The sequence below is a fragment of the Pteropus alecto genome, unplaced genomic scaffold (genome assembly GCF_000325575.1).
Source record: "Pteropus alecto unplaced genomic scaffold, ASM32557v1 scaffold176, whole genome shotgun sequence".
Lineage (NCBI taxonomy): Eukaryota > Metazoa > Chordata > Mammalia > Chiroptera > Pteropodidae > Pteropus > Pteropus alecto.
Genome location: NW_006438644.1, coordinates 32,719 through 46,794, shown reverse-complemented (window position 1 = coordinate 46,794; position 14,076 = coordinate 32,719). Strand labels below are relative to the sequence as shown.

The 14,076-nt window shown below is 37.6% G+C and overlaps 2 protein-coding genes and 1 pseudogene across 3 annotated transcripts in view; 2 read left to right on the top strand and 1 right to left on the bottom strand.

Moving 5' to 3' along the window:
* Positions 1-3,416, top strand: part of VIP (vasoactive intestinal peptide) — a 4,772-nt gene extending 1,356 nt beyond the window's left edge. Inside the window, exons 2-5 of one of the 2 annotated variants that reach the window (XM_025049485.1) lie at positions 458-549; positions 1,658-1,787; positions 2,540-2,671; positions 3,371-3,416. In XM_025049485.1, the coding sequence (XP_024905253.1) occupies positions 458-549; positions 1,658-1,787; positions 2,540-2,671; positions 3,371-3,416 (400 nt within the window). Of the gene's footprint in view, positions 1-457; positions 554-1,657; positions 1,788-2,539; positions 2,672-3,370 lie in introns of both variants that reach the window. The other variant, XM_025049486.1, reaches the window with a different exon arrangement.
* Positions 1-14,076, top strand: part of LOC102898593 (VIP peptides-like) — a gene marked incomplete at its 3' end in the record, with an annotated part of 44,938 nt that overhangs the window by 2,430 nt on the left and 28,432 nt on the right. The window lies entirely within an intron of this gene.
* Positions 624-742, bottom strand: LOC112482872 (annotated as a pseudogene).

Sequence of the window (14,076 nt, the reverse complement as noted above, 5' to 3'; positions counted from 1 at the left end):
AGTTAATCCTCAGCTTTTAAAAAATGTTCAAGCCAAATAAACATCAACAAATATATAAATTGTTCCCAGGTTTTATATTAAATATTAATTTTTTTTCAAAGTTTCTATTTTGTGGAAAATCTTTCTTCTTATGAAATTTAACTTTGCAAACTCTAAACATTATGTACGTATTTATGTTGTATGTATTTTGCTTAATGCTATGACAGGATTGAACTGAGTAGCTCATATGATTGGTACATACAACTTATAAGTCTTATGGCATCTATTGTATGAGATAAAAATTTTACTGCTTACACTCTCAAATCACATAAGCCATGATGTTATCCATATTTTTTGAGTGGGTGATACTTCCCAGGATTCTGAGTGTCTTATTTCAAATGACTGTAAATTCATACGCATTGTCTTCTGAGAAAAGAATGTATTATACCTCTATTGTCTTTTTCTCTAATACGCTGAGTGACAGGATACCGTTTGAAGGAGCCAATGAACTTGATCGAGTTTCATTAAAACCAGACACTGACATCTTGCAAAATGCATTTGCTGAAAATGACAGGTGAGTTCATTTTTATTGAATTTTATTTTAGAAAATGTATTTTTATTTATTTTTTTATTTTTATCTTTTATGCTTACAGCACCTGGTCTTCCTAGGTGGTCTCCCATCCAAGTACTAACCAGGCCGGATCCTGCTTAGCTTCCGATATCAGACTGGATCAGGCTTGTTCAGGGTGGCATGGCCATAGACAGTATTTTTAAATTATAGGTATTTTATTCTTGTGTCTCCATAAAGCTACTTCCACAGCACTGCACTGCAGGTTTCCATGGGCCGTGGCTTCATCCAGTCTGACGTACTGCAGCTCTTGCAGCTGCACATGATTCTCATGTATGGAGGCTGTGACGAGCCAGGATGAACAAACCACTCACTTACATTCTGTTGCACAAAATGTCAAATCGGAAATCGTACTAATACTAGTAAAACTTCAGCATTTAGGATTCCATAATAGAAGAAGTTCAAAGGCAAGAGTTTCATGTCTACATAAAAAAAAATGTCTAATAATAAGTTATTCATTCACAGAGCCATTTGTCATGAGCAGCATTCAAGTATAGATAGAGTAACTCAGTATTGAAGAGAAGTTATAAAATCATTCTCAACTGAACAGAAAATTTGGCTGACAGACCCTAAGATCCTCTCCATTTTAGGATATTTTGTTTCTAGATATTTTGGCAGAGATATAGCAAAAGATATACTATGGGTTTTGCTACAAATCACGTTTCCCTTGCATCTACCTTTATTTGGGATAGAAGAAATAAAGCGCAATAAATAAATAAATAAATAAATAAATAAATAAATAAATTAATAGAAACTAATCTAAATATATTTCTTCTACCCATATTTCTTAGACACGTATGTTTTATAGATTCTGCCAGGAAGTGTTAAGATATTGAGATATACTTCCAAAAAAGCTAATTAATTTTTCAAAGTTTTGGGCTGGAAATGCAGATTATATCTTGATATAAGTGACAAGAAGATATCTTTTATCAGGTTATTAGGAAATCTTTTGGACTTAAGTTTGCATGAGAAGATTTTATAATACACTGATGAGTTTCTCTCTATTCATTAAGCGAAAATATTATTTTAGAAAACCATTTTGAAAATAATGTGTATCCTTTCTTCCTTGTTTTAGGAATGCCAGACATGCTGATGGGGTTTTCACCAGTGACTTTAGTAGACTCTTGGGTCAACTTTCTGCCAAAAAATACCTTGAGTCCCTTATTGGAAAACGAGTTGGGTAAGAGGATTTATTGTTTTTATCAAACACATTATAATGATTTAATCTGGAAACTATATTTTCACTGTTAACAACTTATTTTGTCTCAAATTTATAACTCTCGATAATGTTCCATTTAGTTAAAACATCATTTATGTTCTTCAATAAAATATACCAGGCCTATGGATTAGAAGATAGGGCTTTCTAGTTATATCATACCCACTGGCTCCAGACACACTTATTTTTCTTTTGTAGCAATCATTTGTAAATTTGCAATCGAATTGAACTAATGCAATAAAAGTAGACATAATATAAACCGAAGCAAATTTTAAGATTAACCATAGTACCTGTTTTTTAAATTCCTACTCAAGCCAAAGATGGGATGATTCTTTCCTTAAATGGCCAAAGCTGAATATTTAGATGGCAGGATTCAAGTGGCATAGCTTTTAAGGGGCATATTTTTTAAGAGCTTTTCCTCCCAATAGCAGAACACAACTTTAAATATCCCTCCATTTCCTTCTTTTTTTTAAATGTAAATTATCAGTTAATACGGAATGTGCCTCAAGGCTCTCCTAGAAAATGTCAGAATGTGTTGGATTATTCCTTGCTCCCCTCTCTTTAGGCTTAAATGCATTTTTTCTTTTAGTATTTTTGAGATAGAAAATGAGTTGGGTGTTGGAATTCCTTTGTATATGATCCCAAGAGATTTGGAATTTTGATGTACTTATCATTTCTTGTTAAAACTCTGATTTATTTTTTCTCATATTTCTTAGCAATAACATCTCTGACGACCAGGGACCAATCAAACGCCACTCGGATGCAGTCTTCACTGACAACTATACCCGCCTGCGAAAACAAATGGCTGTAAAGAAATACTTGAACTCAATTCTAAATGGAAAGAGAAGGTAGAGAAACAGAAAACTTGCAAATGAGAAATTATAAATAACTCTCAAGCAGAAGCTACGAATGGAGACATATCTATCTCTCTATCTCATTGTCTATATTTACTCTGTGAAGCAGTAATTCTCAGCCTTGTCTGCCATTAGACTACCCTGCAGAATGTTTAAAATATTGATGTCTGAGCCTAATCCGAACTCACTGCCAGAAAATTAGTGCCTCTATGAGTATGGTTCTAGACATTTGTATTTTTTTAAGAGCTTCCTAGTTGATTCTATTTTGCCTCCAGTGTTAAAAATTATGTCTATACAGGTATCTAGTCTGAATCTGGAAACAGGTTTTATCAAAAGTGCTGAGTTTTAAACATGTAAAGCACATTCAGTTAGCAATTTGGTATCACATGGCCCTCTTTTTATGTGCAATTCAATTCACTTATTTTAACAAATTAAGCTTTTGTCTTCTCGTGTTGTGTGAAGTCAGAGAAGATGACTCTTTACCCACCAGATTATAATTCTGTAAAAATAATTTTATATGCTTTAAGATTGAAGAATAATTCATAGAAAATAACTAACCTAAAAGATAATTATTTAGCCCACAGAGCATTTTAGAGAACACAGATAATAGTATAGGTCACACATTGTTAGTTCCTTAGATGTTTTCTCATCTAAGAGCTTCAAAATGCACGATTTTCTTTTTCTGGTCTACAGCGCTGACGGAGAATCTCCTGATTTTCTTGAAGAGTTAGAAAAATGATGCAAACGCTCTTTGAGCAAAGCTGGTGACAACTTCCCAGTGGTGGGTATACCTATGTATTCTTATCATATTCTTACAGCAATCATCCAGGTATTTAAGTGGATAAGAGTCATTTTGGTGAGAAACATCTTTGAGCTCTCACAATGAGACCTCACCTAAGAAGAACACTTCCATCTGAAGTGAACCCCAAGCCCATAAACAGCTTAAAACGATTCATTAAAAAGAATAAACTAAGTGAAAACAGACTCACAAATACAGAGGACATTCTGGCGACTGCCAGAGGGAAGAGGAGTTGTGGGGCTGGGAGAAAGGGGTGAAGGGTTAAAGAGAGACAAATCAGTAGTTGAGAGCTGGTCAGTGGCACGGGGAGTATGGCATAGAGAAGTAGAAGTAGTACTGTAAGGGCTTTGGGTAGAGCCAGAAGGGTGATGTAGTAATCGAGATGGGGGGAGGGGAGCACTTCATAAACTACGTAATGTCTAGCCAATGTACTGGAGACCTGAAACTAACAATAAAAAAATCAGATGAACATTAAATATGAGAATGTAAAATAAATGCTGATTTAGAAATGAAAAAAAAAAAAACGGTTCATGCAGGTTGCTGATCACATAAAACAGAAAGCTCACAATGGGTAAACTCTGATCTCCTAGGTTACACAGAAATATTCCTCCCCTTCTGTCGAGATAGAAAACGAGGAGACTGACTCACACTAACGAGAAAAACTGGCTTTCTTTTTAAGATTCAATCCATACCATTTTTATTAATTGAAGCTTTAGTCCCTCGCTTGACTGCTAGCACCTCATTTAAGAACAGGGAACACCACCAAATCACAACATGGCTCATTATTATGAAAATGCGAAAGCACTCTGCATCTCATTGTATCCCTTGAAACAAAACAAACTGCATGGAGCAAAGGTTAAATTAGCTTATTTTACCAATAAATGTAGTGAGTATAGGTACTATGGCTCTATAGTATTCATTGTAAAATACTATTTGACTAGAAAAAACGTGAATAGGTTTTTTGCTTTGTTAAATAATAAGCTTATTATCATAATTGCTTTTATGTGTAAATCAATACACATATTTCTTTCCTGAGTATATTAATATTTACACTAACTCATAAAAATATATTTATAATACTTGGCAAGTGCTTAGTGAAATTTTATGTCCTTACTATATCAGAGGTTGCAAATTTTTTCTCTAAAGGCTACAGAATAGGATATTTTTGGCTTTCTGTGTTTTACGGTTTTTATTAAAACTACTCAACTCTGTTTTGGTAACAGGAAAGCAGCCACAAATAATACATAAAATGATCGGAGTGCCTGTGTTACAATAAAACTTTATTTGTAAAATGTGAAGGTCTGTGCTGGACTACAACCTCTGACTCTGTCAAGGATGTTAAACTAGACCCAGCTCAGACTGAAGACAATTCATGGTCTTTCTTTAGTCTTTGGAGCAAATACCTAAGGTTTTCATGAGAGTCCTTGAGAGCAGACAGGGTGTCTGGGAAGACGGCTGGACAGTGGGTTGTTTTTGTCCACTGATTATCCTGTCACCTCTAAGGGACATACAGGGTGCTGCACATGCCCATTCATTATTATAAATGGATATTTCAGAGAAACAAGTCTTTTTGCTCCCAGTTTATCCCATGTAATTTCTTGTAAAAAAGGTTTATAAGAAGTCCTCTCCATTAAATTAAGACATATAACAGACTCTAAAATACAAAAGAAGATAATCACTTCAATTGTGTAAGTTGTTTGATCATTTATGAGATTCCATCCTCTATTCTTTGTTTCTTTTTCGAATTGGTGGCTTAAAACAAATTCTCTTCTAAAGAAATCTTGTAGGTCAACCATTTGTGAAAATTAAAAATGAGTAATTATTAATGACCAACCAGAAAACCCCATTACATAACAGTTCCCTTCTGACAGTCAGTCTTTTGGAAGATGCCTCTTGATCTGTCACAACGCAATCTCCTGTCACAGGCTGTTGACAAGGGACAAAAAGAAATAGATGTGTCTCAAATGAGTGGCTAAGCAACTAAAACCAAAATGCTGTAAATAAAAATATGTTTTTGCTTAAATACCAATTCTTTCTTTTTCAGAATTATTGAAGAAAAATTATGGGTGAAATCATCATACTTTGAGTTCTACATAAGTAATTCAAGAAAACAGCTTCAATATCAAAACCAAATGAAATACTGTGTTGTGCATGTTGTGATTTATTTCAATGTAATAACTGTTGTTTACATTGCAAATGTTATTTGAGAGTTCTCATATTTGTCTTTAACTTGTGAAAATTCTGTAATCTCATATGTTGTGTATCCTTTCTAACAAAAATATATTTAATGATAAAAAATACTAGGTTAATTTCCATTATATGCAGCTTTTTGGAAGTGTAGTAATAGAACAAATTGATGTATTTATTTATAGAACACACTTAACTATTCAGAAGAGTGGAGCAGAAAATCAGTGTGTCCAAATTTGAATGTTAAGCAGATAGAACACTGTGCTAAATAAACTTCAAAATATCTAAGAGAATACCAACAAAAATACAGAGACTTTCTTCAAAAAATGATTTAAAAAAAAAATATTGGGTATTCCCACATTTGTGGGCAGCCTTTATTTTGAATGATATTAAAAATCTCTCGAATTGGGATCTCTAATTGCCAAAGGCTCTCATGTAGTGTTTCAATGAAGGAGAGAGAATGGCCTCTACTTCTGACATTGGACCTTCCTTTTATGTTTGTTTTAGGTATGCGCAGAATGTAAACTGAGTGAGCCATTTGTTTTCAGTAATACATATTTTTTCCACAATCGCTCAAAGAATGCTTTGGTCATACTGACTTCTATCATCAAAAGTATATGTGGAGATATAACTATTTTCCCTAAATGATTGTAAGGAATTAAATATAGAAAATAAAGAGGTTTGCTTATCATTGTAAACATTTTCTATTGTCTTGATTCTTTCAAAAGATGCAGCAGTAGCTGGTTTTAGGTCTAAAGTTTCAGGCACTAGATTGTTTTCGTGATGTTTAAGGAAGGACTTTGATTTTCTGTGAGTTTTAAAAATAGCAGTGACTTAAATAAGAGAGAAATTACTTTCTCATATAATGTCACAAGTAAAATGTCAAGGCTTAGTATGATGGTTCTGCTCCTCGAAGCCCTCAGAAATCTAAACCTCTTCCAGGTTATTCCACATGTTCTTAGGCATGGCACTTCTCCTCATGATCCAAAATTGCAACTAGAGTTCCAGACATCATATCTGTGGTCCAGGCAGCAGGATGGTAGAAGAGGCATGAAAAAGAAAAGGAAGTAAAAACTACACACTGAATCTCTTTTAATTTATATCTTATGCTATTATCCCCTTGACTACAACATAATTTTATGGTTACAGTCATTTGTAAAAGAGGCTGAAGAATGTTTTGTTTTTGTTTTGTGTGCCCATATAAAAACTGGGGTTCTATTAATATAAAACAAACAAACAAAAAGAATAGATTTATGTAGGAATTTATTTTTAAATCTCAGACTATGGATCTTCAGTTCTTACCGAAAAGGCTTAAAAATGATAAAATGGAAATCAGAAATACCCTAACAATTAAGGAAGAATCAATATTTGTGATGATTCTTTGTTTACTCTGCTACAATTAGAACAGATGGCCATGTAAGGAAAGACTAGTCTAGAACTAGCAGTAGTTACAAAGGAGTTTACACGGTTTGAAGTGAATTGGACTAATTCTATCTATTGTTCACATCTCATTTCACAAATTATTAAATATTTGTTAAGTGATTTTTCCATGCAAGTCACTGCAATAAAAACAGAAAACTTCCAGACGTTCTATACACACCGGAAGTTTACAAGATGCTATGGGAGCATAATTACAATGCAATGTAACGTGAATCTAAAGTTTTAATTTTGTTGTATTAATGTAAATCTTCCCAATTTAGTCCCTATTCTTTCAACAAATATTTATTGAATGACTCTAATGTGCAATGTAGAGATGCCAGACTTGAGTGTTTGGCCAGAGGGAACAGTCCCGGCATATGTGGACATCAAGGAAGCCAGTGTGGCCGGAGCAGTGTCCCCGGGATGAGGGCCGACGAGGAGAGGAGGTGGGAGAGGTTACCAAGGACTAGACCCTGAGGGGCCTCACAGGCCAGAGTGATTCCAAGGTAAATCGCCCCAGCGACGTAAGCAGCAGGGTCCGTATTAACTGTGATGAAGAAGACCGTGGGAAAGGGAGGCTCCAGAGAAGGGCCAAGAGTTCAGGTTTGGACGCGTTAAAGCTGACAGTGAGCAGAGCTAGGGTCTGCGTGCGGACTCGGAGGGGATGCTGCGCTGAAAACAAGCGCTTTCGGAGGCTTCCGCGTGAGGAGGGGACTTAGACGCACACAGGTCATGAGATCGCCAAGGGACCCGGCGAAGCCGAGAAAGAATCTCAACTCATGATGTTTGGGGGTCTAAGCCACAGAAATGTGTTATCTCGCCGTTCTGTACTCGCCGTTCTGCCTACAGACACCCGAGATCCAGGTGCCTGCAGAGTTGGTTCCTCTGAGGGCTGTGAGGGAGGGTCTGACCCACGCCTCTCCCAAGCTTCTGGTAGTTTGCTGCCAATCTTGACTGGTGGAAGCAGCATCTCCAGCTCTGTCTTGATCTTCACATAGTGTTGTCTCTAGAAATGGTGTGTGTGCGTGTGTGTGCGTGTGTGTGCGTGTGCGTGTGCATGTGCGTGCGCGCACGTGCCTCCAAATTTCTCCTTTTTGTGTGTGTGCGTGTGTGTGCGTGTGCGTGTGCGTGCATGTGCATGTGCACGTGCGTGCGCGCATGTGCCTCCAAATTTCTCCTTTTGGGGAGGACACCAGACATAGATTAGGGCCCATGCTAATGACGTCATTTTAACTCCGTTATCCCTGTAAGATCCTGTCTCCAATTAAGGTCACATTCTGATGTAATGGAGTTTAGTACTTCATCATATGACTCTGGAGGTGGGGAGGGGGAACACTATTCAACCCATAACACTGAAGCATCTCAACATTATAGGCCGAAATGTAAGTGGGCTAAAATGGGGTCAAAGAAGAAGCTAGTGAAATAAGAGAAAAATCAGAAATTGTGTAGTTCTGGAAAATAAGTAAAGAAAGTCATACAAAGAAGAAGGCATCATAAAAGATTTATATGGTGCTGCTATGTAAAATGATACTTTTTAGTTTCTTAAACATGTATTTATAAGGAATCTACTAGGGGCCCAGTACTGTTGTAGTCTCCGATGATGTAACAGTGAACAAAACAGACACCAAATCCTGCCCTCATGGAGCTTACATTCTATGGAGGGAAATAATGACAAATAAATAGTTACGGAATATACCTATTGTACTAGAAACTGATAACTGCCAAGGAGAAAAATTAATGCAGGGAAAGGGGATATTAAGTTTTCTTAAAAGTTGCCATTTTAGAAGAGGTTCCTAGAGAAGGCCTCACAAGATGGTAAATTTGCAAAAATCTCTGAAAGAAGTCAGTTGTGAGTCTCTGTGGGACGATCGTTCTTGATAGAAGGAATTCCAGATGAAAAGCCCTTAGGCTGGAGCTTATCTAATATTTTGAGGAGCAGAGAGGAAGTCAGTTTGGTTGAAGAAGAAGTGGAGAGAATGATTAAGATATCAGAAAGTCAGGTTGTGAGAAACCAGGCCACATATTACATCACAGGTCATAGTAAAACTTCGGTTGTATTTTTAATGAGATGGAACGCATTAACAGATTCGATCGTCATCAGTGACCTCATAATAATATTATTGGTGGAATAATGTGGGTGAAAGTTGGATTGGAATGTCCCCAGGAGAATGGGGATGAAGGTGTCTTACTGTGAATATGGACAATCCCTTAAGGTGTTTTCTTGCCTAGGAGGACTAAGAAAAAAGGAGAGATCGATCAAGTAGGGAAAAAAGAAGTCAAGTAATTTGTTTTTATGTGGGAGAAATATCAAAAGTATGTTTGCAGCTGATGAGAAAGATCCAAGAGAGGAAAATCTGGTGATGCAATAAGTAAAGGAGGATTTTGCTTGGGAAGAAAGAGAAAAGAGATGCTACACAAGTAGAGGCCTTGACATTTGCATGACGCGAGCACTCTTCAACCAAAGTAACAGGGTATTTGGGTCAAAGGTGTTTGAATGGATGGACGAGTGTGGGGAAGCTGATGGAATGCTTCTTTTAATTTCAGCTGTTTTCTGGGGGAAATATCTGATAACTGAGGAAATGGCAATGAGAGAAAAGTTTTTTAAAAATGAAATAGTTTATTAGATAACTGGGAAAGTGAATAAACTAAGTAAAATATTTTTTAATCTGAAGAATTCAGAGATGAATAATGTGATTTAATAATATAGGTCGATTTAAGTAGTCTAAGATAATTTTTTATCATTTTTAAAGTTTAATGAAAACCAATAGGCTTTTCCTAGAAATAGTCACACAGTATTTTTTGTGACTTTAGAGAATTTCCTGAATATGATATGCCCATATATGGAATTTTTCAGGATTAATTGATTGGTCTTCTAGTAGTCGTATAGTGGTTGGTGTCATGTGAAAGACCCTGCCAACAGGAAAATGGTATGTCAACCATTAAAGTCATCCAAGGATGAGATAATAGGGATTTGGATTAGATTGTTGGCAATGAGAAAGAAAAGAAATTATAGCAATAGCTAACACATCATACAGCAGGTACTTTTGTATGGATTGTCTGTTCTTAAATCAAACCCAAATATGAAATTTGTACTATTTTCAACCTATATTTCAAATGAGGAAATTGGAGCACCATGAACAGAGAGCAGAATCCCAGCCTTAGTAACTCTTATAGAAATGCTCTCCCCATGAGTCTTACTTAATTAAGTCCCTAGAAAGACCAAGGGACTTTCCCAAGGTAACATAATTATTTAGTGGTAGAGCAAGAAATAAAATGTTCAGATACTTTTATTATTATGCTCTCTTTTATGCCTACTGCTGAAACTGGCTAAATTCAATGCATTCTACACGGAGTCCCCTGAAAGCTACCCAGTGCCAGTCCCATCTCTGCCTAGCGCTGCCCCACTAGGCACTCAGAGGCCAGCCAGTCAGCAGCCAGAGTGCTCAGCTCACCGGCACCGGTCAGACATCCCAGGCAGAGCGCTGTACTTGGCTTCTTTTCTCATGGCCAGAGACTTGAGGCAGCCCACCTTCCATGTTTTAACAGTGGTATGGGACTGCAGGCTTTCAACTGTCATCCATTCCATGGGGCGGGAAGGGATGCCTCCCTGTGTGGTCCCATTCTGCCTGGGTCTCCAATATACTCAGACTTTGCTCATCTCTTAGCTTTCGGAAGTCTAGCCCTCAGACCAGGCCTCAGCTAGTTCTTGCTCTGTACTTGGCTGAACCTTTCCCAGAGATATCTTAGGCTTCTCCTAACCTTATCTTGAAAATGTGGACGATTTGTCGATGTTTCAGATAGGCCTTGTCTGAGAACACTGCCTTCGCTCCTCTTTTCCCTTCTGTACCCCTGCCTTCTCCTTGGCACTTGGTTTGGAACTGACATAACTTTCCAAGGGTCAGAAATACCTCATTCATAACAGCTGGTGTCTTCTGAGCAGCCTAAGCTATTTCCTTCTCTCTAATAATCTCACTTCCCAATGATCCCTCCCTCTAATTTGTTCTTTCTTTGCTCTCTGCATGTTCTTTGCAGTTGCAAATTAATGGTTTCCTGCGAGTTCTATGGAGCAGAAATCTCTGAGGGTTTTAGTTTTTGCTATGAAAATGCCAGATATTCAACAGTTCAGCTTATTGTGCTTGAAACAGTACAAAACATTCTTTAATAATAATTTCTAAAATGACAATTTCTAAAAGCGTTGCCTCTTGATTTTCAAGAGACTTGATATAGAAAGGACTTGTTTTAATGTATTGTATAACATTTATCTCAGTGCTTTGGGCATTGAGTATAGTTCTTTGGCTTTGACACTTGTGAGTGACTCTGGAAAAGAGGAACTTTTATTTTTCTCCTGACTTATATTCATAAATTAATATCTAAGGCACAATATCTCTTTGCAATTGAATTACATTTTAAGGCACCTGCTGTACAAAAGTTATTAACCAAAAGTCCTATTTCTGGTTTGCCGTGTTAAAAAAAAAAACCTGTATATTACTATCAAACACTATAAATTACAATTATATACTATTTTAATATTAAACTAATACAAACATACACCACACTGTGGGTCTCTATTCTACAGCGTATCTCAAAGGTAGAGATGACGAATTCTATGGTAATATCTACAAATCTCCGAGACCCTGGGAGCTGCACGTTTTAGTAGATCTAGATTTTAGCAAAATACATTCCAATGATTTATTTGCCTATTCTTGTTTGAGGATCCAAACTCAAACGGTTCCCTCTCTGGTTAACTGATAGCAGCTGCAATTGTCTGAAAGGAGCGAGAGGGGAAGAAAAACGCATTAAAAGCACCTGCTTCTTCACGATCTTTTGCCGGCAGCTTTCTCTCCTCGACTATAAGAGAGAAAACATTTCCTCGGCCCTTCTCTTTTGCCTCATGTAATTGCAAGTCTCCTGCAAGATGCATCTCCTTTCATACTTCACCTTTTCTCATTTTTCTCCCCACACAATTGTGCTCTTTCGTTTTTCTCTTCCTGGGAAACCCGCCCTGGTTTCATAATTTTGCTTCTTTCCCTTTGGCTCTTCTGTTCTGTGTGGCCTTGTGGCTTCGTGCACTGGGGTCTCTTGCTCTGCTTCTTGCTTTAGCCACATGTTAACCTCATTTGTTCCGGTGACAGAAAATGTATAGATCTCCCGAGATTTCTTTTTGTCTCTTAGATTTTCTTTCTACTAGACACATAGGCGATGCTTGTTATATTTCTCAATTTACATTTTTATTTTTGTTTCTGGTTAAAGAAAAAATCTAGAATCTTTAAGCTAGAAGTTGCCATTGCATGTTAAGGTTCTACCTTATGGGTGGGGAAGCGACTTTGCCTTTAGTCTTAGTTTTTACTCCAAAGACATTTTCTCTTTACCTTGATAATAATGTAGATAAAGGGACTTCAACCACATTCTTGTACACTTGAGTAGAAGTTGATGAGATAGAGGTTTGTAGCACCAGATGTATGTCAAAAAAGGGCATTTATCAAAAAAGAGTGAGTCTGAAATTGTGTGCAGGTAAAGAAGATAAGACTAATAGAATCGAACTGAGAACTAAAATTCTTCTATTAAGGGTAACTAGTTGATTAATGAGATGTTAACCTGAAAATATACTTGCAAAGTAAAAGCAAAATGACAAATGAAATGTGATAGCAAACGTTGGGGTTCACGTAAGGACAATTATAGTAATGTTATTTTAAAATACTATGACAAAATGATAAAACGATATAAAAAATAAAATTTAAGTGTCTTTTATTTCCCAAATTGAATGTTATTTACTTAATCGTGGAACATAACTGCCAAGTTGTTTATAAGTGGAAAATTTTTGAAAACTAAATAAAGATATGACTAATGTTGATATAGTCTTATATGGATTATTTTAGTTCAGCAAGTTGCAGGTGAAAAGGTAAATCAGAGTTTTTGCCAAGCTTCCTACTTTCTTCTGGGGAGTAACACGTAAGGATCATGACAGAAGCTGTATTGGAACAAATAATAAAATAATAAAGCAAAGCTAGCACATTCGTTCTGTGTCCTTTGGCTCTTATGAGGGGACTCACAGTGGGGGCTAAATAGGAGAGAGTGTCTCTCATGGATAATGCTCAGGTGACCAAATCCTTCAGCACGGTAGCTGAATAAACTAGAAAGTTAGCGTCACTGTGTTTGTGATGAGCAAAATCGTTCGTTGCTGACTTCCTTGCAGTCCCTACTGTGGGAAAGAAAACGGGATCCTAATACAACCAGGTGTTCTTTTAAAAAAAAATTTTTTTTATGTTGACATTGGTGTTCTTTGGTTCTCTCAGTGCTGGGACAGCGCTAGCCCACATTCTGGAACAGCTTTGGAGTGTCGAGGCAAATGCTTTGGGGTCTCTCTTTCCTGTAACTTCTGACCTCACCGTGTATCCTCACCGGGACCCAGAAACTCATCTTGGGTTTGACAATGAAGCATGGGCCTATGCCTATGAAAACGAAGTAGAAGAGAACCGAGAGCGGAACCACAGCGAACTCACTCCACGCCAGAGCATCCGAAGTGCCCGCACATCGTTCGCGCAGGCCGGTCCTGTGCTGACACGATTTTAGTGCCGCTTCGTTTGTGCCTGTTTAAGGTTTGGAGTTACTCCAAGGAAGAGCAGAGGCCAGCTTTCCCCGCCCAATCAAGGATTCGTGAGGACATCAGTCTCGCTGCCGGGAACGTGCAGAACTTTAGCTTCCGGACATTAAAATGATGCTTTGAAATTGTACTGCACGTCTTGGGCCAGGCCGAGAAGCAACCTTGGCTTTTCCATGAATCCAACACCGAGGGTACAAGAGTGGGAGCCTGTCTGCATCGTGGCTCCGTCCCCAGGGCTGTTCTGCAGACCAGGAGCCCCCTGAGCCAGGGCTTGCGTGTGGTCTCTCTGGGCACAGTGACCTTTCTCGAGGCCAGGAGCCAGCACTGGGCTGGCACCTCTGACCAGAAGGCGGGGTGGGGGCGGCGGGGGGCGGTCTGTTGACCTCAAGAGCC